At 52.9% G+C, this 23626-nt stretch overlaps 1 protein-coding gene across 1 annotated transcript in view; it reads right to left on the minus strand.

Moving 5' to 3' along the window:
* Positions 1-23626, minus strand: part of CERK (ceramide kinase) — a 63769-nt gene that overhangs the window by 17257 nt on the left and 22886 nt on the right. The window contains exons 2-6 of the mRNA XM_070254072.1: positions 12007-12120; positions 11527-11649; positions 7491-7616; positions 6087-6150; positions 3492-3637 (exon numbers count right to left, since the gene is read on the minus strand). Coding sequence (XP_070110173.1) covers positions 3492-3637; positions 6087-6150; positions 7491-7616; positions 11527-11649; positions 12007-12120 — 573 coding nt within the window. The remainder of the gene's footprint in view (positions 1-3491; positions 3638-6086; positions 6151-7490; positions 7617-11526; positions 11650-12006; positions 12121-23626) is intronic.

The raw sequence follows: 23626 nt of genomic DNA on the forward strand, positions 1-23626 counted from the left end.
AGGCTGGGCTCAGCATTTCCTCAGAGACACCAGGTCACCACTTCTCCTCTGGAGCCATCTGAATCTAAATCGTACTTTCCTGACCAAGGTGACATAGTGAGAAGTGATAAGGGGACACCAGCACCTTCCTTAAAAGTCAGCTTTATGTTTGCAGAGCTTCCACAGGGCCAAGCGCACACTGGAAGCTGCTGGCAGGGAAGGCTCCGAGGGGCCTCTCCCTTCCAGAACCCGCTCCCCCCAGCACGGGGTCACGAGGGCCTCTCCCTTCCGGAACCCGCTCCCCCCAGCACGGGGTCACGAGGGCCCCTCTTCCCTTCTAGAACCCACTCTCACCAACACAGGGTCACAAGGGCCCCTCTTCCCTTCCAGAACCCGCTCCCACCAGCACGGGGTCACGATAAGGAGACATGTCCACGCAGGAAAGGGCTGGGGAGGTGGTGGAGACTGAGGGAGCCAGATCAGAGTCCAGGTGTGGCCCTGTCACCTGCCAGCAGGAGCCTGTCAGCAAGTTATGCTGGCAGCTGGGTTGCAGATTTAGGACTGAGAATGCCAGCACCCACACAGCAGGCTGTTTGGGAATCAGACAAGGTGGTGGGCACCTGGCACGAGGCCCAGCGTACAGGAAGTGCCCGATAACCAGCAGCTGCGGTCACTGTTACCCAGTTAACTCACGTGACAGGAAGCCACCTGAGGGATCACTATGGATCTGTTTTATCAAAGAAACAAATTTTGTGCCATAAGGAAATGAAAGGAAGCAACATTCAAAAACTGAGAACTTTTTGCCAACTTTGACCCAGCAGGATCCAGCAGAGGTCACTTCACACATAAGCACAGAGCCATCGCTTCAGCTTTTCACAGGAGGACAGGCAGCTGGCACCCCTCGGGCCCACATCCTTCTGTTGAGAGAGGCTGCACGCGGCTCAGAAGGCTCTTCACCTGCCGGCGGGGCTCAGACGAGGTGGGGCTGCAGCCCGCCCCAGTGTTTACAGGGACCCTGTGCCTGGGGTAGGCCACACTGTGCCTCCTGCCCCTTAAGGGATGGTCGTGGGGTCGCACATCCCGTCAGCACACCCAGCGGGGCCGCTCGACCACTGCATCCTTCTGCTTAGGAAGCCCCGGGCTTCAGGGCGACTTCGAGTGCCGAGCACACATCATTTCCCGAGGCTCCCTAAGCCTCAGTCACGTGACACAAGTGTGGGTTGAAGAGGAGGCGCTGCAAGGAAAGGACCCTGCAGACCAAGGCCCATGGAATGAAGACTTCTTTCTGTAGACTGGCTAACACTTCTAAATTAACATCGAGTTGGAAAGCGACTTTGAACTCACGGAACGTTGGAATGGAACTCACAGCAGTGGGATGGGGCCTTCAGAAGCAGGGATGGCTCGTCTGGGCTCTCAGGACGCTGCGTCCTGCGGCGTCCCGTCCACCCCGAGGCCGTCAGACCCCGTCTAGACGCCATGACCCCATTCACCACCCACCGCCCGCCCTGCGCGGCAGACCTATTTCCAGCCGCCGCTGCAGGGCCTGCCCAGGAGCCACATCCTGCTCGTCTCCATCAGAACTCACCCCCCCATCCTCATTCCTCGTCTCGACCCCACCAGATTGCCACGGCCAACATCACAGGCCCACCTTTGATGCCTCCCTCACTCTTACTCCTCCTTTGATTCCTGTTGACGCCACCAAAGCTATGCCCGAGGCACAGCTGACCACACGCCCACAGTCCAAGCCAACAGCGTCCTCCCTGGGCCTCGGGCAGCCTTCCCAACTGCTCCTAGAAGAGAACGTGGCTTCAAGCTCAGTCAGACGCCACTCCCCTGCTGACCGGCCTCCGAGATGTCCTCCTGCTGCATCTCTGCGAGGCCTTCAGGACATGACCCCTGGCCCCGGCCCTTTTCCAGTCCCCTCTACAGCCCCACCTCCAGGACCCCCAGCCACACCGGCCCCCTGTCCTGAGTGCATGGCCCATTCCCACCACCGCCCTCTGCCCCTGGGCACGGTTCCACGTGCCTGCACGGCTGGCCTCTCACCGGCACCTCTCAGAAAGGCCCCTGGACTCCCTACGGGAAGCAGCCCCTCCTAGCCACGGGCCCGAGCCCACCCTTCAGGGCACCTTCTCCGCAGCATGCCCGCCATGGAGACACTTTCACACCAGCCGTGTGTGTCCGCTGTCTTTTTGGTGGGCAGAGGCTACCCGATCTTGTTCTCTGCTGAGCCTCCAAGACCCAACCAGGGTGCGGCCCGTGCTCAGTCCGTCCTAAGCCACGGGGAAGCAGGGCGCTGCCCGTGTACCGACTGCGGGGTCCACCTGACCCGGGTCTGCGGGAGCTCCTAAGGCAAATTTTAATAGCTGAGAAGGTATTCATGCTGCCATTGCAAATGGTGATAAAAGGCATAAAGGAAAAACAGATTCGAATACAGAAAAACAAAATTCATGTAGTCCAGAACACACCAGCTGCAAAGTTAAAAGACGGAAGCCTAATGTGGAAAAAAGTTGTGAGACACATAACCAACCAACCTGATACACAAACAATGCTACAGGCAATTAGAAACAGACAAGGGCTTTCCTGACCGTGGGCTGGTGGGCAGATCTGAGCTCCCCTGGCCCCTGCATTTCCGGGGACCTCGTGGCCCCACCCCCTCGCCTCGCTTCTCCATCCATCAAATGGGACGATTATGGCTACAGCTTCACAGAGCTGCCGTGAGAAAGAAATTGCAGACCCGCTTTGTGGGATGTTTGCCCAGAGCCTGGCCTCGGGCCAGTGTGTGGGGAGCGCAGCCGCCAGGCCCAGACACGAGGGCGGGGATGGCGCCTCGTCCCTAGGGGGCAGCTTGCAAAGCCTTGAGCCAGCAACGCCCAGGCCTCACCTGCTACTCAGCTTACCGCTGCGACTGTTCAACCAGCCAGGGGCTGCCTAGAAAGAGGCAGAAGACGCTGAGCCAGGCACCTCCTGGACAGCCCAGCAGCCACAAGGCTGACGCGGCGCTGACCCCAGAGCGGCCAGCCCCTGCCGTCCCGACTCCCAGCTCCTGTGCATCCAGGTACAAGTCACTTCTTCCAGAAAACCGCCAGCTCCCTAGGCTCCCTTATGCTCAACTGTGCTGGGGGTGTGGGGGGGCAGCAGGGGGCCTGTGATGACTTAGTGAGCCCCCGCCCGTGCCCCCACCACCAAATGGTCAGCTCTCTGAGCAGAGACCGTGCCGCAGCGGCAGGATTCCCGGCCCCGCGGAAGGCAGGCGTCCGGGGAGGCCAGGCTTCCTCCAGCCACGCAGGACGCGTCCTTTAATGGCTCATAAACCGTCTCTCCAAAAAGGACGCAATAGCTGTGTGGTGATAAAATCAGAGTTTAAATCACAAAATGAACCTGAAGGAAAACCCAAGAATGGCACAGCCCAGTGTAAGCGGCCCTGAGCCCAGATGCCTGTGGGCAGGGCCGGGCCGTGGGGGCCTCGTGCGCGGAGCCGGCAGCGGAGGGGAGGGCAGGGCCTGCCATACCCGCGGGGATGATGCCGATGCGGAGCGGGCTGGGCACCAGCGTGGCGCGGGGCTGGTTCTGGTCCACGCCAGCGTTCCTCTGCGCTCTGCCGATCAGGCCGTGCAGGAGCTCGCTGAACATGCCGTCCCCGCCGACACAGACGACCCTGCGGGAACAAGCACCTTAGGCCCCTGGCTTGGCCCCACGACGCCCGCGCTCCGCGGCTCCCCGTGGCGCTCCTGGGAAGGCAGTGTGCCACTGACCGCAGGACGGCCGACTCCCCGGGGAAAGCGAGGGCGACCGGCAGTGCAGACCCAGCGACCCCCTCCTTCCTGGAGCTCGCGTCCCCTTGGCCACCGCAGCCCACCCTTCTCCAGAGCCCTGGGACGTGCTCCCGTGCTCGTTCACCCGTCCCCTCAGTCAGGTCTTTCTACACTCCGTCAGCCTCCCGGCTCTGCCAGGAGAGGCTCCTGATTCCTGTTGCAAGGAGGCCGAGGCTCTGAGAGGCTGTGAAGGCAGGGCTGGGACCAAGCCCCAGGCCCGCTGTGTCCCTCTGGGCTCTGCTCATCAGAGAATGCCGCCCCCTCCCCGGCCCCCTGCCTGGTCCTTCCCTTCAGGCCAAGCGGCTGCGAAATAAGCAGACAGCATGGAAAAACAAAACAGGCCTGTCCTTCCCTCCGCCGTCCCCCACGTCCCCAGGGAGTCTGCCCCACCGTCCTGGAAACCGGAGCCCCCTGGCAGGGGAAACACTCCCGCCCAGTCCCAACAGCACGTCCGAGCTTTTGTCCTGTTCCTGTTACACGCAGCACGTTAACACACGCTGCTGCTCCGGGAGCCGGTCTCCAGTCTCCGCCTCGCCACTCCACCGTGTGACTAAAACCTGCTTCCCAGAACCTCTCTTCCGGGGTCACTCTTCACATCGCCTGACGTCCTTGGGGGCACAGTTGCCCACTTGAGAACCCCAGTGTTATGACTCCTAGAGCCTTCAGCAGCCCTGAGGCAGGGTGCAACGTCACCTATGACGAGGAGCTCCAGCGCAGAGACAGTGCAGCCGGCCCCGTGTCACACAGCTGGTGGGGCGCAGACCAGGATCAGACCCTGGAAGTCCAGCCCTCAGCTACCCCTTAACTTTCAGGCCGGCCAGACTACAGAGGGCAGACCCACTACACAGCTGCACTGTTGTCTTCAAAACCCGCCTCAGGGGGCTGGCCCCATGGCCCAGTGGTTAAGTTTGCGCGCTCCTCTTCAGCAGCCCAGGGTTTTATGGGTTTGTATCCTGGGCGCGGACATGGCACCGCTCATCAGGCCGTGCTGAGGCAGCATCCCACATGCCACAACCAGAGGCACTCACAACTAGAATCTACAACTATGTATGGGGGGCTCTGGGGAGAAGAATTAAAACAAAGAAGAGGACTGGCAATCGGTGTTAGCTCAGGTGCCAATCTTTAAAAAAAATTTAATTAAAAAAACCCCGCCTCAGTTTCTTATCTCACAGCTCAATAACACCACCGCCACTTGGTTAGGAATCCCAGTGTGTCTTCTTCAAAAGCCAGTCACAGGGACCAGTCGATTCTCCCCCAGACGTCCTGGAGGCCATCCCCTCTGCATGTGCCCTATGCCACTGTCCAGCCAGCTCCTGCCCACCACCCATAACCCCCCGCGGCCTCCCTGGGTCCAATCCCCCCTCGTGGCTACTTGCCACTGGCTTTCAAAAGTATCCTTCCAAAATGCAAGCCTGGTCCTCTAGCGCCTCTGTCTGTGAGCTTTCCCTGATCCTCACCACCTACAGGCTCAGCCGCCTTTCCCCAGGTCCCGTCCGCTCATTCACTCCGGTGCTGGGGGATCAGTGTGCACAGGCAGAGGCCGGCTCTCCAGGAGCAACACGCCAGCAGGGACACACACAACATAAGCATGAGAGCACACGAGAAGGCCGCCTGCCACGCCTCCTGATGCGGTAACCAGGAAGCGCACAGCATCCTTCCATGGTGTCACAGCCAGAAACGCACAACCAGGTTCTGACCCAGAGGAAACATCAGGCAGACCCAAACCGAGGGACATGCTACAGGATCACTGGCCTGGACTCTCAAAACACAGCCACACCAAGAGGGTTACGGGAGACTAGAGAGCATGACAATGGGATGGAAGGCAGTGCATCATCCAGGATTTTCTTTGGCATTAAAGAAATAATGGGACAGCTGGCAGAATCTGAATAAGGGCAGCAAATAGAAAATAGTACTGCGTCTGTGTTAACTACCTGGTTTTGATAACTGTATTCTGGCTCTGTAGAGAATGGCCCTGTTTTTAGGAGATGGACACTGAAATATTTAGGGACAAAAGGTGATCACGTCTATAACATACTTTCAAATGATTTGGAAAAACAGTCGGTGTCAGTAGGTGGGAGAGGGAAGAGGAGAGCACCAATCTGTTAGGTCCCCACATCGGAGAAGGGGTTTCACTCTCCGCTTTCCTGCCTTTGCTATCTTCTGTAAGTAGCACGTCTAGTTTTACAACTGGGAAAAAAATGTAAGGAAAGGGAGCAAAGACAACTGAGACAGATCTTAAAACCTGGGTAGAATTTACCGTTTATTACTCAGGATGAAAGCGGCCTTACTCACCCATCATATTTATCTATATTGATCTCATATAGACTGTCCTTGGCATGGTTAGCACGCTCAGTAACTGCGGGAAAAAATAACATTACATCGTATAGTTTATATTCAAATCTGTGAATCCTATTTAAAATAAAAGGCAAATAAACCATTCTTTTAAAATGAGGACTACGAAATCTTCAGGAGGATTTCCTAAGAGAAATCCCTTCTTTGACCGTCCCACAGCCCCTCCTGTGGAGGGGAGCGAGCCGGCTCAACGGAGCACTGCCCTCAGTCGCACGCCACTGGGTAAGACAGCACGGTCTTGGCACTTAATTGCCAACAAATAATAACTTTGGAAAGAGATTACATCTCCTATTTTATACTTTTTCCTTATTATCCAAGTTACTCTGAAAATTTTAGAATATACCAAAATGTAGAAAAAAAGAAAATGTTAGTCCCTAGTCTGTATACTCAATGTAAGAAACAAAATCTGTTTTGAAATCCTACTGTACACACAATTTTGTGTCTTTGTTTTCCCAACATTTTATCACAATCACTTTTTTATCATTAAAAATTCTTTGGGGCCAGTGTCAGTGGCCTAGTGGCTAAGTTCGGGATGCTGGGCTTCAGCAGCCTGGGCTTGGTTCCTGGGCACAGACCTGCACCACTCGTCAGTCAGTGGCCATGCTGCGGTAGTGGCTCACAAAAAAGAGGAAGATTGGCAACAGATGTTAGCTCAGGGAGAATCTTCCTCAGCAAAAAAAAAGAATTCTATGTAAAGACCGCTTTGGTGGGCTATATACTACTCTTTCAGACTCACCTCTATTCTATCTTCACGTTTCCTGTGAGGGGCATTTAAGTCATTTCCAATGGTTAGCTATTATAACATGTGCAGTGACATCTGTGTGCATCCAGTCGTTTTTCTGGGGAAGGTTCAGAAACTGCAATACTGGGCAAAATCCCTCAGTTTTGAGGCTCTTGACCTGCTCTGCCAGGTGGCTCTTTCATAAGTTTACAGCAGACTCTCAAAGCACTGCAGGGCAGAGAAGGCCGTCCTCGCACCCTCCAGCTTAGAGAACTTGCACTGAAAACTGTGCCACAAACGTGGTGCCGTATTTCTTAAAATGTCACTTATTGGTGAAATTATCTCTAAGCCTTATGAATCGCTTGTCTCTCTTCTTGCAAGAGTTTCCTGTCCATGATCTTTGTCCTTTTATCTTCTTAGCATTTTTCTCAAGTGCTTTATATGCTAAGTCTTGGCTAGAAAGGTCTACATTCTTTATTTTGTATTCTCATTCTGGCAGGTGAAAAAAAAACCACTCTATTTTGTTTAAAATCATCTTCTAGGATAAAAATCTTCTCTAGTGACTACATTTGAATTGTTCTCAAGTTCACTTCTACATATTTAATACAGGATTTACAGCTTACCAATGACTTCAGTGGTGACAGAGGCTAACGCGAACAACGGCGCCACTTTTCTTTCATATATCCGCTTGCCTTGTCCTTTCCCTCCAAAGGGATTGATGAACACCAGTAAATGCTTTGGTCTCGACGCTACAAAACAACCACCACAACAATGTGTGAATCACAGTGAATACGGCAATCAAAATGAATGTGTTACTAACCAAAAAGAATCACAACGGTTTCAGGATTCTACTTAGTGTTATCTGATAAAAAGCATTTTTAAGTTAAAGAACAGTAGTAAAGAGTTTCCTAATCCATGAAAAGAGAGAAGTGACAGCCTGTCAGAACGGGCAGGTGCTCTGCGCGTCTGCTGGATGGAAGGAGAGCCCCAGGGTTTCAGAATGCTCACGGGAGGACACTCTCCTGATGCAGAGTCCTTTAAGATGTAGATTCTGGAAGGCGGCAGCCTCGTTCTTCATATGAAGGAAGTGGGTTTGCAGAGAATAAGAAGAATGCAACAGAGGTACAGAATGGAGCCTTAGGAGAGAAAGATGGAGAGGCACAGAGACAGCGTGACCTGGAGACGGACAGAGAGACGGAAAGACAGCGAGCTCTCAGCCAGCCTTCCCAGTCCCAGGGCCCAGTCCCTTCCAGAGGCCCAGCTCCCTCCCACACCGGGGTCTCCAGAGTCACCCCTATTTTCTTGTAACAACTTCCACATTTCTGTCTGGGTCAGTTCAAGCAGATTTTGATACTTAAAAAAACAAATGTAACTAGCAACTCAATAAAAGTAAAAAGAAGAAATGTACCCAAGAAAATTGAAAACCTAAGTCCTCATAGAATCCTGCACACAAATGTTCACAGCGGCACTAGCCACAGTAGCCAAAAAGTGGAAACACCCTAAATGTCCATCAGCTGACAACCGCATGCACAACGCGGTCTGTCCGTCCCACAGAATATTACCGGGCAACAAAGAGGGGCAAAGTGCTGAAGCACCCACCACCACGAGTGGGTCTCAGAGCCGCCACGCTGAGCGAGCGAAGCCTCCCGAGAAAGAGCCCGTCACCCGACTCCACGGAGAGAGATCGAGAGCCGGCAAGACCAATGCGCAGCAACAACGACAGAGCAACCAGACAGCGGGTGTCTCCGCACTAACGGGGGGACCAGAGAAAACCTCGGGTGGAGCAAGCCTTCCAGGGGCTCGGGCCCCACAGGCACGTAAATTCTACCTCACGGCTGCCAACAAACCTGCTCTCTAGGTGACGACTCGCACTGAAGGGTTCAGAGGTGACGTGCCCCATGTCTGCCACTCTCTTTGAAACACAGCAAAAAGTCCGATTAACCAGTGGATGGGTCGGTACACATCGACGAGGCAAATACAGAAAAATGTTAGAATCTAGGGGGTGGGTATATGAACGTTTACTGTACAATTCTTTCCATTTTCCTGTATGTTTGAAAATCTTCATCATAAAATATTGGGGGAAATGCATATACAACAGAGAAAATCAACAAAGCCAAGTCGGTTCTTTGAAATGATTCATAAAATTGATGAATTCCTGATAAAGAAAAAGGGACAAAACACAAATTAGTGATATCAGGAAAGAGAAAGGGGACATTGTTTCAGAATCTACAAATATTACAAGGTAAGGGAAAGGATTTGTTAATAAATTTATAAATTTGGATGAAATAAAATTTCTCCAAAAAATACAATTTACCAAAGCTAACAGAAAGAAACAGAAAATCTGAATAGTCTGATATCTAATAAAGAAACTGAAGTCATTAATAAAAACCTTTCCACAGAGAAAGCCCAGGCCCAATGGTTTCACCAATTAATGCTTCCAAATAGTTAAGGAAAAAAGTAGCCTCAGCATTAGACAAACTCTGCTGCAGAACAGAAAAGGCAGAAGCGCTTCTCAGCTCTGCACGTGGCCCGCACCGTAAGCTTGACAGCAGAACCAGACAAGGATGTTCTCAGAAAGGAGGCGCACAGGGCTACTTCTCCCAAGCCTGGGCACGAAAACCCCAAACAGAATATCAGGAAGTCAAACCCAGAAATACGTAGAAAGGGGACACGTGATGACCAAGTGCGGTTTATTCCAGCAATACGACGACTTGCATTTATACGAAGAGAAATCAATGTTCTTCACCACAGTAACTCAAAAAGAAGAAAATCATACAATCATCCCAAGAGAGTCAGAAAAAGCATTTATCGAATTCAATACCCATTCATGATTTAAAAAAACCAAACTCTCAGAAAACTAGAATTAGAAAGGAACTTCCTTAATCTGGTTTTTAAACATCTACTAAGAACCTAAGAAACACCATTCTTGACAGTGAAACGCTGAAAACTTTCCTCCTGATCAGGACTAAGACCATCCCCTCGAACTGGAGGTCCAAAACAGGGCAAAAGCATAAGAAATAGAAATAAAAGGCACACGAACTAATATGGAAGAAACGGAACTCTCATTATTCACAGTTGACAAAAGAATCATCAAACTATTAAAATTAATAAGTGAATTTAGCAAGGTCATTGGGTGCAACGTAAAATACAAAATTCAATTAAATTTCCAGACACAAGCAGTAAATAAATTTTTAAAAAAATGGCAGCACCACAGTGCCGTGGGGAAAAGGCCAGTCTTTCCTACAAACAGCATGGGGTCAAGTGGATATCCACATTTAAGGAAAAGGAAACTTGACGGCTCACCTCATACCACATACCAAAGCCAGTTGCAAACGGGTGCAGATCTAAATGTGAAAGGCAGAACAGCTTTGAGAGCAAACATCCTCATGGCCTTGGGGTGGACAAAGATGTCCTAAATAGGACACAACCTGGCCATAGAGTTAAAAAAAAAAGAAAAACATACCACGTTAAAAATTAACAATGTCCATCAAAAGAGTGGAATGACGGGAGAGTGAGACGCAAGCCACACAGTGGGACAAGAGATCTGTGACTCAGAAATCCAGTAACAGATTCGGGCCCACAATATATAAAGAATTTGTATATATCATTAAGACAGACAGACACCCAACAGGAAAATGGACAAAGACTTGAACAGACACCTCACAAAAGAGGATTTCCAAATGGCCTATAAACCTAGGAATGCATTTCTCAACTCATTAGCTATCAGGAAAATGCAAATTAAAGCCATAATGCAAGACTCTGACACCCACCAGAATGGCTAAAATCTTAAAGGTGTGGTTAAAATGTGGGACAACCAGAACTGATATTCTGCTGGGGAGTGCCCCTGGAACTACCACTTTGGAAGACAGCGTGGGGGTGTCCACGAGGTTGGACATACGCATACCGTCCACCCAGCAATTCCATTCCCAGGGTGCACCCAAGAGAAATGCCAGCGTGTGTTCACCACAAGACACGTACTAGAATGTTCAGAACGCCACGACTCCCAACAGCCCACACTGGGACACTATCCAAATGACCGTAAGAGGAAAACGGATGAACAAATAGTCGTCCATTCACACCAGGGAAGAAATACCGTGCAGCCAAGAGAACGAACAACCACACTATGGATAAACTTCACAAACATAATGGCGAGCCGAGTTTACGCTGCATGATCCGACTGAGAGGAAGCACAAAACGAATCCGGTTGTTCAGAAGTCAGACAGGAGTTCCCCCAAGGGGAGCCGGGACCGCAGGGGGTCTGGGGGGCCAGCGAGATTCTGTTTCTTGATCAGGGTGCTGGTCACAGTGTGTGCTGAGTGTGCGGGTACCGCCCGAGCTCACACTCAGGATGCAGGCACTTTTCTGTATCTATGCTGTATTTCAATTAAACATTAAAACAGACAACAGGGTTAGGAGTTAAAATTACAGAGTGGCTGCAATAGCAAGGCCTAGGGGCCGGCCCGGCTCTGGCAGCTGGTCAGGGAGGGCGGAGGCCACGCTCTGGGCGCCACACCACGCTGGCCTCTCACCAGTGAATTCCGACAAGCCACGTGGCTGACCACATGGCACCTGGGACAGGAAGCTGTGCAAAAGGAGGAGACAGCAGCACGCGTCACGCTGCGGCTGTCTCTTTCTTCAAACATAAAAACATTCACGTACTCAGGTTCTCCAGCAGCTCCCGGAGCGTCTGCAGCCACAGATGGCACAGCTGCTCGTCAGCACAGCAGAAGGTCACCTTTGTCCACTTCCAGCGGTGCTGGCGGGCTCTCTGCACGTAGTGCACTGCGGGAAAGGAGCGCACTGTCAGCTCGGAGCCCGCGGCCCTACGGACACCACCCCGGGCTCGTCACTGCAATGTCCCAGTGTTCTCTCTTCCTCTGATTAGTTAGAAACTTTCAAGGTATATTAGAAAAAAGATCCTATTCTGTTCTTTTAACCCAGGTAAAAGAAATAAGAAAAAAGACGATCAAAACCAAAACATTAATTAAAAGTAGATCCTGGAAAAAATGACATAAGGCAGTTTCTATAAAGATAAACCAGGCAGACACTGAGCTTGTTAAGCAAGTCACAGAAAGGTTCCCTCTCAGGTGCTCTGCCTGAGATCCCGAAGACCTGGGGGAGTCAGTCGGGCCGCGTCACCTGTGAAAGCGTAAAGCCTCTCCATCTTCTGCCATTTCCCGCTGGCGGAGCGCTTCCCATGGACATCCTGCTCTTCCACAGTGATGATTTCAGAAACAGGCACGGAGCAGGCATCTGAAAGACACCACGTCCTCATGTCAAAGGGACTCATTCGAATTCACACGAATACAAGAAGGCCAACTCCAAAAGGCGGAGGACATCCTGCTTTAAAATTCTCACTAGAATAGACAAAGAGAACTGATTGGTGGTTACCAACGGAAAGGGGGGGTGGGGGGAGGGCACAAAGGGTGAAGTGGTGCACCTACAACACGACTGACAATAATGTACAACTGAAATTTCACAAGGTTGTAAACTATCATAATCTTAACAAAAAGTTAAAAAAAAAATTCTCACTAGAAATCCAAAAGTCAAAGGAAAGTTATTTGTAATTTTTAAATACAGAGCTAAATAAATTTGGGAAACTCAATGTTATCAGAAGATGGGGTGTTTTATCTCACAGAGGCACCAAATGTAGGGTGCGACTTTTTTTTTCCGGTGAGGGGAGAGTGGCCCTGAGCCCACGTGTGTTGCCAGTCTTCCTCTTTTTGTTTTTCTCCCCAAAGCCCCAGTACATCGTTGTATATCCTAGTTGTCATTCTAGCATGGCTTGATGAGCCACCAGTGTGCAGGTCGGCGCCCAGGATCTGAACCAGCAAACCCGGGACACAAAGTGGAGTGCAAGAACTTAACCACTCGGCCACGGGGCCGCCCCTGTCAGGTGCAACTTGGCAAACGATTTGCTCAGCCATTTGAGCAGCACGTGCTGACTTTTCTGGGGCAGATGCTGTGCTAAATACGGGGAAGGACGTTCAAGATACAGCGTCTGCCTTCAGCCTGGCTTGGAAATCCAAGTGGGAAAGACGCACATAACTAGAACCGGGGACAACCAGCACTGACCACTGAGTGTGCACGTGAGTCAAGGCCATACTCAGGCTGGAGTCGGGGGTGGGCAGGGGGCTCTGCAAAGGCCTAGGTGGGTCCAATTGGATGCAGGAGAAAGGGGAGACGTGGATGGACCAAGGGGATGGCAGCACTGGACATTCTCTATTATGGGAAAGCCAGGAGGGGCTGCCCACGGCATGTTTGGGGGACAGGTGTAATTACAGGCCTGCAGACGCCTCCAGGTGATGCCTCCAGGTACAGCTGGACACAAACACAGCCATGGGAGCCGTGAGATGACGGCTCGTAACTCAAACCGTGGTCCTGAAGGACTCACCAAGGAAAGCCGAGGAATCGGGAAGCAGAGAAGATGGAAGACCAGGAGCCCCGTCTGAACAGGCTGTGTTCCAAAGCCCATTCGTGAACTGCTCTCAGGGATTTACCATCTATTTTTACACACGAGAACATTGTAATTTGTGGTTAGGTCCTAGGTTGGCTATAAAACCTGCAATACAGCTAAAGTACTATATTTTTGTAACAGCAAAATGAAAAAGAATATTGCCATAACACTTGTAGTAACTTTGCATCATTTTGGAAGTTGCTGCCTATGGAAATCAAGTTATAAGCCCCTGGGAAGGCAGTGTCTGGACGGGCTTTGACCACTTCTGAAGCCTGGAGAGGCTGAGGGCGGGGCCCTCCCAGCGCGGCCGACGTGTCCAGGAGGAGGAGGAACAGGTGCTCTTGCAAAGGAGTCAGAAGCCAGCCTCAGGGGCAGCGTGGTCTCAGGCAGTGTCTCGGCACCCGAGAGCCCTGCTCATGGGTCATGGGCATAGGGTGTCAGGTGTGTGGGGAGGGGCTGCGCAGGGCCCCACCCGCAGGACTCCTCACCGGGAGCGGTGAGGCGGGTCAGACCCTCGCTCAGCCAAGCCCTCCCCACCAGGCCCTCCCTCCTGGGCATCCTGTCTTCTGGGCTCTTATCCTCCCCTCCCTTAGCGCCCAAAGCTGCAGGCTGCACTCTGCCATCTCCTCCCTTCCCCCTCTGTGGTCAGTGGACACACAGGACAGCCACGAGGGACCAGCGGGGCATCCTGGACACAGGCACACCAACGGGCTCCCTGGCTCTCAGACTTGGCCGTCGCCACCTCTCAGAGCTGCCTTCCTAACGTCCTCCTCATTCCTGAGGTGCTCCCTCACCCTCCTTAGAGCCCCCGAATCTGGCATCGATGTCATCCTTGCATGCAAAGCCCTTCACCGCACCTGACCTCTGCTTCCTCTTCTACAAGACCTGAGCTAATGCAGGCCCATCTCAGCCTCGGGCACATGGCCAGACTCGTGGCGGGGCTTTAATAATACTGACGGACTGAGCCAGGGATCGGCCACTTCCTGATAAAACAGCTTGCACCGGGATCCTAGACCACTGAGAATAAACGTCAGGCTCTCCAGCACCCCTGGGTGATCATCTCAGCTATGGTTGTCTGATGAGAAACAGTTGATGGGAAATTATAATAGGCCTAAGTGGGTACAATAGTTAGGAGTAATATAAGTTTCTCAATATTCAAAGATTTTATTTATTTATTTATTTTTCCTTTTTCTCCCCAAAGCCCCCCAGTACATAGTTGTATGTTCTTCGTTGTGGGTCCTTCTAGTTGTGGCATGTGGGACACTGCCTCAGCGTGGTTTGATGAACAGTGCCATGTCCGCGCCCAGGATTCGAACTGACGAAACACTGGGCCGCCTGCAGTGGAGAGCGCGAACTTAACCACTCGGCCCCGGGGCCAGCTCCAAGTTTCTCAGTATTCAAACAAACAATTGACTGGTTTAAGAAACTGTACATAGACAAAGACAAGAGTCATATGTTATGCCATTAAATTACTAAAAGTGACGAATGACTCCGAGGACAACCCACTGAAAAGAGCCTACAAATTAGTAAATCCTAGTCTTGCTAATTCAGTTTGACAGACTCGAAGAACCCAAGAAGGAAGTGAGAGATGTCAATGCCGCCATGCCATGCTGTACCAGTGGCTGACAGCGCGAAGTTGTGCGGTCCCCACGCGGTCCTGTGAGCTGTGCCATGAGCCTGTTACGTCTCACGCAGCAATGGCAGGACCACGTCTGGGAGACACCCATGGTCTCTGCTCACTCACTGTCCAGTGCTTCTCGGACACCCAGCTGGCACCCCACACTGTTCCCGGCAGAGACTCCGCTCTGGGAGATGAGGACAGAAGGAGTAACTGGTACTGACGTCAGAGTCGCAGCGCAGAGGAGGGATGCGGAGCGCAGGCTGGGAGGTGCGGGAAGGGCTCAGGGTCTGAGCAGAGCGGCCCAGGACAGAAGCAGGAGGCGAGGAAATGGGAGGGAGGGAGGGAGGCCTCACGGAGAGCCTGCGACTACGGAGCTGGTGGAGCCCTCGCTTGGGAGAGATGGAGCTCAGAAGGAGAGACCTGATCTGACTCGCCTGCTCCTGAACAAGCGAACACATGTGGGGTAGGACAAGGAACACACGGCAAAGAGTGATGAACCCACCTATGCTCTGCTATGTGTGGCCTGCCCAAAGCCTTATCTGCTCCTTGGGTGAGAGGAAAAACAAATATGCTCAACGAGCAGGACTCGATGAATGATGGGCCCGGAGGAGAGGACGGGTCCGCTCCTGCCTCCATCCGTTACCGCCACTTTACTGGGCTGCTGCCGAGCCGGAACTTCATGACTGTACATGGGGATGACAGTCTCAAGCCGATAAGGATTTTGGAAAGATAAGATAACAGGTGAGAAGGGTTCAAGCACGAAACAGGTATTCACACAGAGTGGCTCCTTTCTCGCCAAAGGGTCGAGACAGAGGTGGGGTCTGTGTCCCCCTGAGACCCTGCCCCTCCCATGTTAAGTCGAGGCCCACCGCTGACACCCGCCGCTGCACTGCTCTGCAGAGCAAATGCCTCCACCGGGCACCCCTCACCGATTGTCCAGCTCGTTCGTATTCGCACCTCGGGAGCATAACGCCCTGGTCTTCAAGACTCTCCCTTCGAGTTAGGAGGCAAAGAACTCCACCAGGAATCTAAGAAAATGGACAGTGACCCGACCCGGCTTCCGTCAGTCAGTGAGCGCCCCCTCTCCCCCGAACTCAGTTCAGGGGCGACGGTGGGGGCCACCGATGGTCCTCCAAGAGTAAAACGACATCCCCTACACTGGCCAACCTGCCCGTGCTGGCCGGGAGGGGCATCCAAGCACAGCGGCGTGTGTGGTGTGAACACGCTGATACGTGACCAGGAACAGCAACACATTAGTAAACGTGCAGAGAAATGTTGCAAAGAGTTGTTGGTGGGAATTTGGGGGCCCTTTCATTTTCTACATGATATTAGCATTTCTCAAACGTTTGCTTGCATTGTGCATAACCTTGCACCGCACGTGAGGTTAGGTAAGAAAAGAAAAGATCTTCTGTGAAAGAGCATGCAGTGAGAGGAGAGCTCACCGCAGCTGCCTGGAAGGTAGGTCACTTCCAGAGCAGACCCACCCCGGCCGGTGGCCAAGTCAATACCAGCAACACACCGAGACGAGGGGCCCAGGGCATGTGCTGGCTCGAGGATGGAGAACGTCCCCTTATGGGGCAGCAGCCCCGCCTGAGTCAGGCCAATACCCGCCACGCAGCAGGCGCCTCCCCTGCTGACTCCGCGCTCACCAGTCACCCACTGCCATGGGGGGAATCGCCCTCAGGATCTTACTCATGACCACAGTGTCTCCTGGGCTGACTGTGACCCTGTCCATGGAGGGAGCAGAGGCCGAGGCTCATGGGTGTTACCTTTTTCTTTAGAAAGTGACAACCTGACACCCTCTTTTAAGCAAACTCCTGAGTGAAATATTCTTCTGGAACAGACGGGTACCCGAGGGACAGAACAATCCTGAAACCACAAAATGCCCTGGGCGCGTCCCTAGACCAGCGCTCCTCACCCCGGCACCACCGGCAGTGCAGGATGCTGAGCAGCATCCCTGGGCTGCAGCACGAACGCAGCGGCACCCCGACACTGCCAGTCACTGGCCAAAGTCTCCCAGGGGCAGCATCGCACGACTGAGAACCACCACCCTGGGGACGACGCGCTCACCAACCAACCGCTTCTCCAAGCAGAAAACACGAAAGAAACTGGGGCCAGTCTCAGGGGCACAGGGAAAGGCAGGCCCCTCTGTCATCTTACCCTGAGCGCCATCCTCATCAGACCCCCAGGACTGCGCCCGAGGAGCCACGTGTATGACCCACGAGTGCCTCGTGCCCCACCTGCTAAATCTAAACCTGTCTTTTCTACTCCTCCGCTCCCTTCTACTCCCTCCTGCACCCCTTGGCCTGGTGAAGAGTGCTCTGTCCATGCGTTCCCTTGCCCAGCAACACAGGAGCCCCATCTGACTATGTACCTGCTCCCAGCTGGCTTCCAGCCTCGCCCCGTTCACCCCATGCGCAGCCCACTGAGGCCTTGAAGACGCAAATGTGAACGCGGCATTGCTCTGCCTGGATCTTTCCGAGGCTTCCCCCGCAGCCTCGGGACTGTGTTCCGACCCCCTGCTGCCCACCGTGCAGGTTAATTCAACACCCCAGGCTGCAGGCGTGGCTGCTGCGACCCTTCTACCCCACCCACCTTCCCTGCAAGACCAGCGATGGCGGGGGGGGGGGGGGGGGGGGGGGGGGGGTGGGGGGGGAGGGGGAGGGGGGGAGGGGGTGGGGGGGGGAGGGGGAGGGGGGGAGGGGGTGGGGGGGAGGGGTACCCCCGCACTCAGGACACTGTAGGGGCCGCTGCCCAGACTTTAGTGAATTCTAATCCCAGCGCCTAAGGCTGCCCAAATAAAGCAAATATTCGAAAACAATGTTGGAATAATAAACAAGCATCAGTGCAGACAACAGAATGTGAAGACCTGCCACCAACAGCGCAGCCCAGTCAGGACGCGGCCTCGTGGGAACACGGCCACTTACGGGCACCACTTACACGCCTCTCCCTACACTAAACTACCAAACAGAAACGACCTTTGTGTTGGTGATGCTGGAACATTCCTGAGAGGGGGAGGGGGGTCCACCCAGGTAACAGTCACCCCTGTGACAGCGCGGAAACAATCCCTGCAAAACGACCCAATGACACATCTGGCTGACGCCGGCGTCCCTGACCACGTGCCCGTCTTTCCTGTCCATGCTCCCGGGGTCCCCACCGCCACCCTGAGGGGGACCACGCCAGGGAGGGGACTTGGCTCCCCCCATCTCTCTTCGCTTGGGTGAGATCGCCCAGGCGCAGACGCCACCTGAGGCCCAGCCAAACCCAGGAGGACTCCCCAGCAGGGTTCTGGAGACTCCAGAGCTGGTGGCCGGGGCTCAGGCGGGCACTCCCCCATTAAGGGGCAGTCTCACATCTGGCAGGGCCCACGCAGCCTCCGCACAGGGTCTGTGGGTTTGAATGCAGTGCCATCACGAGGTGGCCTAATGAGGTGAGCGAGAACAATGGAAGGCACCAAGTGTCCTAAGGGCCACCTGACACCCTCCCCTTCCCCAAACAGACTTCCCTGCCTTCTCTTCCTGTGGCCCCAGCCACGCAGGGAATTCTCTGCTGGCACTGGCTGCGTGTGTGTAGCTGCAGGAGGCTCTGTGTGTGCAGCTGGGGGAGGCTGTGTGTGTGGGTGTGTGTAGCTGGCGAAGGCTGTGTGAGTGGGTGTGTGTATAGCTGCGGGTGGCTGTGTGTGCATGTGTGTGTAGCTGGGGGAGGCTGTGTGTGTGGGTGTGTGTAGCTGGCAGAGGCTGTGTGAGTGGGTGTGTGTGTAGCTGCGGGAGGCTCTGTGTGCATGTGTGCGTGTGGAGCTGGGGGGATGCTCGGGGATGCTCTGCGCCGGTGGAACGCCCTCCCACAGCCGGCTGCCGCAGAGCAGGCCCCTCTTGCTCATGTCTCTGGCCTCTGGCTCTCACTGCCCACCTTCCCCCACCCCTGGGGGACCCTGGGCTGTCACGGGGACACACAACTTGTTTTGTGGGCCATACTGTAGCTTTGGCTGGACCGCCCAGTCCCACCGGCCCAGCTCTGACCCCCTAACCCTCTAAAGCTCCCCCAGGCCTCCTTGCCTTGGCTCACCTTACACCTCATGTGCCAGCTGTGACAGAATGTTCCAGAAACCATCAAGAAAACCGATCCCCAGCCAGGAGGCTCTGACATAGCGTCCAGGAAAACGTTTTCCTATCTTCTCAAGCTGATCACTTCCCAAGGATTCGTTGCCACACCTCTGCACCATGTGTAAGTCACCGGACAAGACAGTTCTCAACAAAGGGAGCGCTGTCCGCAGGCCTGCTGCGCTTGCACTGTTACATCTATTTCTCAAGTGCATCCTGGGGCCTCCTGAGCCCGGTGCGCGGAGCAGCAACTGCTGGTGTTTGGAAGGCCCTCCTTCCCGGGCCGAGCAATCGCACACTGACTCGATCCTCTTCAGCATCTCAGTGGGGAAGTCTCACCACGCCAGGGCACAGACAGCGCTCCACGCACCCTTCCCAGGGCTCAGGGGGGCAGCCAACCCTGCGTCCACGTGCACACAACAGGGACCAGTGCAAACATCCATTTGGGGGTTCTCTTCCCTCATTCTAACATGGCTTCAGTTACTTCTGGTCTTGAAAAGACTCGATTTGGAATCCAACAGATACAAATTGTTTTATTACCCTCTATTGATATTACAAATGTTGAGAAACAGATGTTCAAGCAAAGTTGGCCGTAAAAAAAGAACTAAAGAGATCCTATTTAATAATGACAAGACTGTCCTTCCATGGAACGGTCAGTGTTGCTTCCATAACAAAAGTGAGTATTTAAAAAGAAAAAAGTCAAAGTACAGAAGGAACCATTTGAGTTCAAAGAGTAAAATGGGGTAACGTGGCTAACGGATCATTAAACCTAGAAGAGCCTTGACAGTATCTGGGGTGAGGAGAACCCAGAGGCCGCTCGAGTGTGAGGAGACACAGGAGAAAGCATGACCTGAAGGAGAACAGCAACACTGTGATAAAGACACACAATAATGTGTGATTAAAAACACACAACAATGTGATAAAAACACAACAATGTGATAAAGACACACACCAAAGTGACAAGACACAACATGATAAAAACACACCACAATGTGGTAAAGACACACACCAAAGTGATAAAGACACAACAATGTGATAAAGACACACAACAATGTGATAAAAACACACGACAATGTGATTAAAAAACAATTTTTGCTAGAAGTGTTTCTTCCTTTTTATTTCTCCCATAACTGTACGTTAAATTGCATACTGGTACCATGTTAAAGTTTAGGATATGTGTGATTAAAGTATAGTTTAGGATAGTATTTTTAAACTTTAGTACTAAAATTTTAAGTATCATCAACTTTTGCAATATTGTAAAAACTGAGCAAATTCAAGAAGATAAATAGAGGAGAAGAGGGAAATTTTCAACCAAATTAGAAATAAATCCCCTAAATTTTGCATACTTATTTGATAGTTTTATAGTATACTATTAAACATCTTATAAACCAATCTCAAGATATGACATTCATTTTGATCATTTTTGTTCATTGAAAATAAATTATACCACTTCTCTGACACATTACCAATTCCAGAGTAGCATGGCATGAACTTAGAAGGCTGTCCTGGATTGTGTAACGCACAAACAGCCTGCTCAGGAAGTAAAGCAACTATGTTCTAATCACAAACTCACATGGACAACACCTGTCCTCAGTCAGGACACACCGGCTCCCTCCTTGTGCTCCCTCTTCCAGAAACGGTCTACACACTAGATATGTGCACACACGCACCCCGATACACACACACACACATCATGCCAGATACACACCAGATACACACACACGCACACACATGGCCACCTGCCTCACCCAGGGTTTTCTTCTTCTCAGCTTAAACACCATCTCCTCATTGAGGCCTCTGGGCTGCCCCCCAGCAGCACCTCCCCATCTGTGATTACCGCACGCATGTACACATGGACACGTGTAGGTGTGTATGCTTGAACGCATGTACACATGTACACGTGAAGGTACTCACGCAGTGGCTTTTCTGCCCACCTACTAGGTCACAGCTCCCCCAGGATGGCCTTGCCTGTTCTGTTCAGAGCTGCGCGTGTGTCCCCATCCGTCACCTCACACAGGGGGCCTGGCCAACCCCGCTCCAGCCCTGGTGTCTGTCCTGTCACGCTGTTTTCACATCCATACACCAGCTTTACCCCAGGAGGCATCGTTGTTGTCATCGTCATAAGGGCCATCCATGAGTGCAACTTTGTGCTGACTGTGCCAGCTCGACAATCGTCATAGCACCCGAAAGGCAAAGACTGTGGCCCTCGCTTTACAGAGGGCCTCACCCAAGATCCTCAGACCCTCTCTCCTCTGCAGCTCAGAAGGCAGAGAACTCGTCCAAGCCACGGTCAACAGCAGGCCCAGGACTAGCTTTTGGCGAATCTATCAAAAAATTTCCCCTTCAGTGTTCAGAGGTTAAAGGGAGCCCACCAAACTCACATGCAGCTGGCGGAGCGAACGGGGTGCGTCCTCATGTGCCCACCGGCCCTGCCCGCCTGTGCCTGGCGCCCGGGACAGGAAGCAAAGTGTGTGCACGTTAACAGCCACAAAACCACTCAGAAGGGGCAAAGAAAAAGACCTTTTTTTTTTTTTAAAATAAACAATAATTAAGCAGCCAAGTATAGCAAACTGTGTTTGAATATCTTTGATTTTGAAGGATTGTAGTTTCATTTACAACAATATCCTTATAAATAATGATTCAGAGTGGGTCACTGTGTGCTTCTGCACATCTTATAAAGCCATATTTTAAGCAATCTTCATTGCTTCTCAGAATGCAGCTCAGATGAGCCAGACCCAGGGCCTGAGGTCACCCCCCAACCTCTACTCTCACTTCCAGATCCTTCCGCCAAACGTGAACATGCCCCCGTGTATTTCAGCTACTCATTAATTTCTCTTCTAATAATCAAAGAGTTCATCTGAAGGGCCATTGGTACCAGTTCAAATATTACGATTGTTAAAAACGCAAACACATGTTCTCATTCAATAAAGTTCTTTCCAAAAATGGACTGAAATTTTGTAAGCAAATCTCCGCTGAAGGTTTCAGTGCTTTTGCTGACAAAAGACAGTGCTCCTGGGCTCCCCTCACAACCACCGTGACGCGTGTTGACAGGCAGCTACCGTCCAATAAAGGGGATGACCATACGGCTGCCACATTCCAGAAAAATCACTGGTGATGCCAGCGCGAGAGGCTGCACCACTGCTGACCTGCAGCGACCCGGGTAACGCCGGCCCAGGGGAGCCAAGAGGACTCTATCTTCCATCAGCTCCTCTTCAGTCCTGTTCTGTTTTTCAGCGCCCGTTACGACCCAGTAAAACTCAACCAACTTCACCATCTTGATGCTGATGAGAAACCGCCAGCTGTCAATCAGCTTTGCCGTCACAAGTTTCTAGACTAAACGCGCACCCAGCAGCCTCACTTCCAACAGGAGAGCGACTTCCTGTGTGTCACAGGGGCAGCACACTTGTGTAAGCACGCGTGCACACACACACACGTGCATAACTGGGGGCAGGGGCAGGGTGGTGGCAGCAGGGTCCCCGCAGACTTGCAGGAGGCCTGAATCGAGACCAGAGCACAAAACAAGTTCACCATCAAGGGCACAGCTCTGGGGGCCTGCCCAGTGGCACAGCGGTTAAGTGCGCACGTTCCGCTTCTCAGTGGCTCAGAGTTCGCCGGCTTGGATCCCGGGTGCGGACGTGGCACTGCTTGGCACGCCATGCTGTAGTAGGCGTCCCACATATAAAGTAGAGGAAGATGGGCATGGATGTCAGCTCAGGGCGGTTTCCTCAGCAAAAAGAGGAGAATTGGCAGTAGTTAGCTCAGGGCTAATCTTCCTCAAAAAAAAAAGGGCACAGCTCTGCTGCCACGTGACCTCCAAAAATGGCAGCCCCGTTTGAGAGAGAGTAGACGGGGCCGCACGGGGGTAGCCACTGCCCCACCGTGCCCGATGGAGCGGTCTGCTGTGTTGTGTTGTGAGTCTGAGACCTACATCCACACGGAAGTTGGAGGATGGCAAAGGCAAAGAGAAAAGCACAGCACTTGACTCTCTGCACGCGCCCCCTCGCGAGCGCCTGAACAATAAAGGCCACCCCAGAGGAAGGGGCCCAAGAGATCCGAGTCAGCGGCACCCGTCCTAATTCCCCCTGTGATTTACAGGACATGATGTTTCCCGGTACCGCAGCGCTCATCAAACGCTCGCTGAAGGAACTCCTGAGCTATCACAGCTGAGGGCTCGTCCACGAAAGTGAAGACAGAAAAAGAGCTTGTGTCCACACGGCCACGGGAATCCAGAACCACCACACAGACGACAAATTCCCCTGAGAGTCAGTCTGTCCCCGACCTCGCCGCCCGCCACCTCTCTGCTCTCCGTCTGTTCCACGCACACCACATCTGGAGCTGCAGGTCCAGACACGACACTGCAGGCCCGCGTCAGGCTGAAGGCCACGCCGCCCCACCCGGGCTGAGCCCGGCCTCCGGAGGACTGAAAATGAGAGCCGGGAAGAGAGCCTGCTGGCTTCGCGAGACGACTCACACCCCCAAGATCAAATCAGCGGCCGCTGGGCGACCATCTGGGACCCGGTCCAGCACTGGGGGAACAGTGTCCCCGGCAGGCCCCTGACTGAAGGTCTCGGCATCGACCGC

This window comes from Equus caballus, chromosome 28, assembly GCF_041296265.1.
Source record: "Equus caballus isolate H_3958 breed thoroughbred chromosome 28, TB-T2T, whole genome shotgun sequence".
NCBI classification, from domain to species: Eukaryota; Metazoa; Chordata; class Mammalia; order Perissodactyla; family Equidae; genus Equus; species Equus caballus.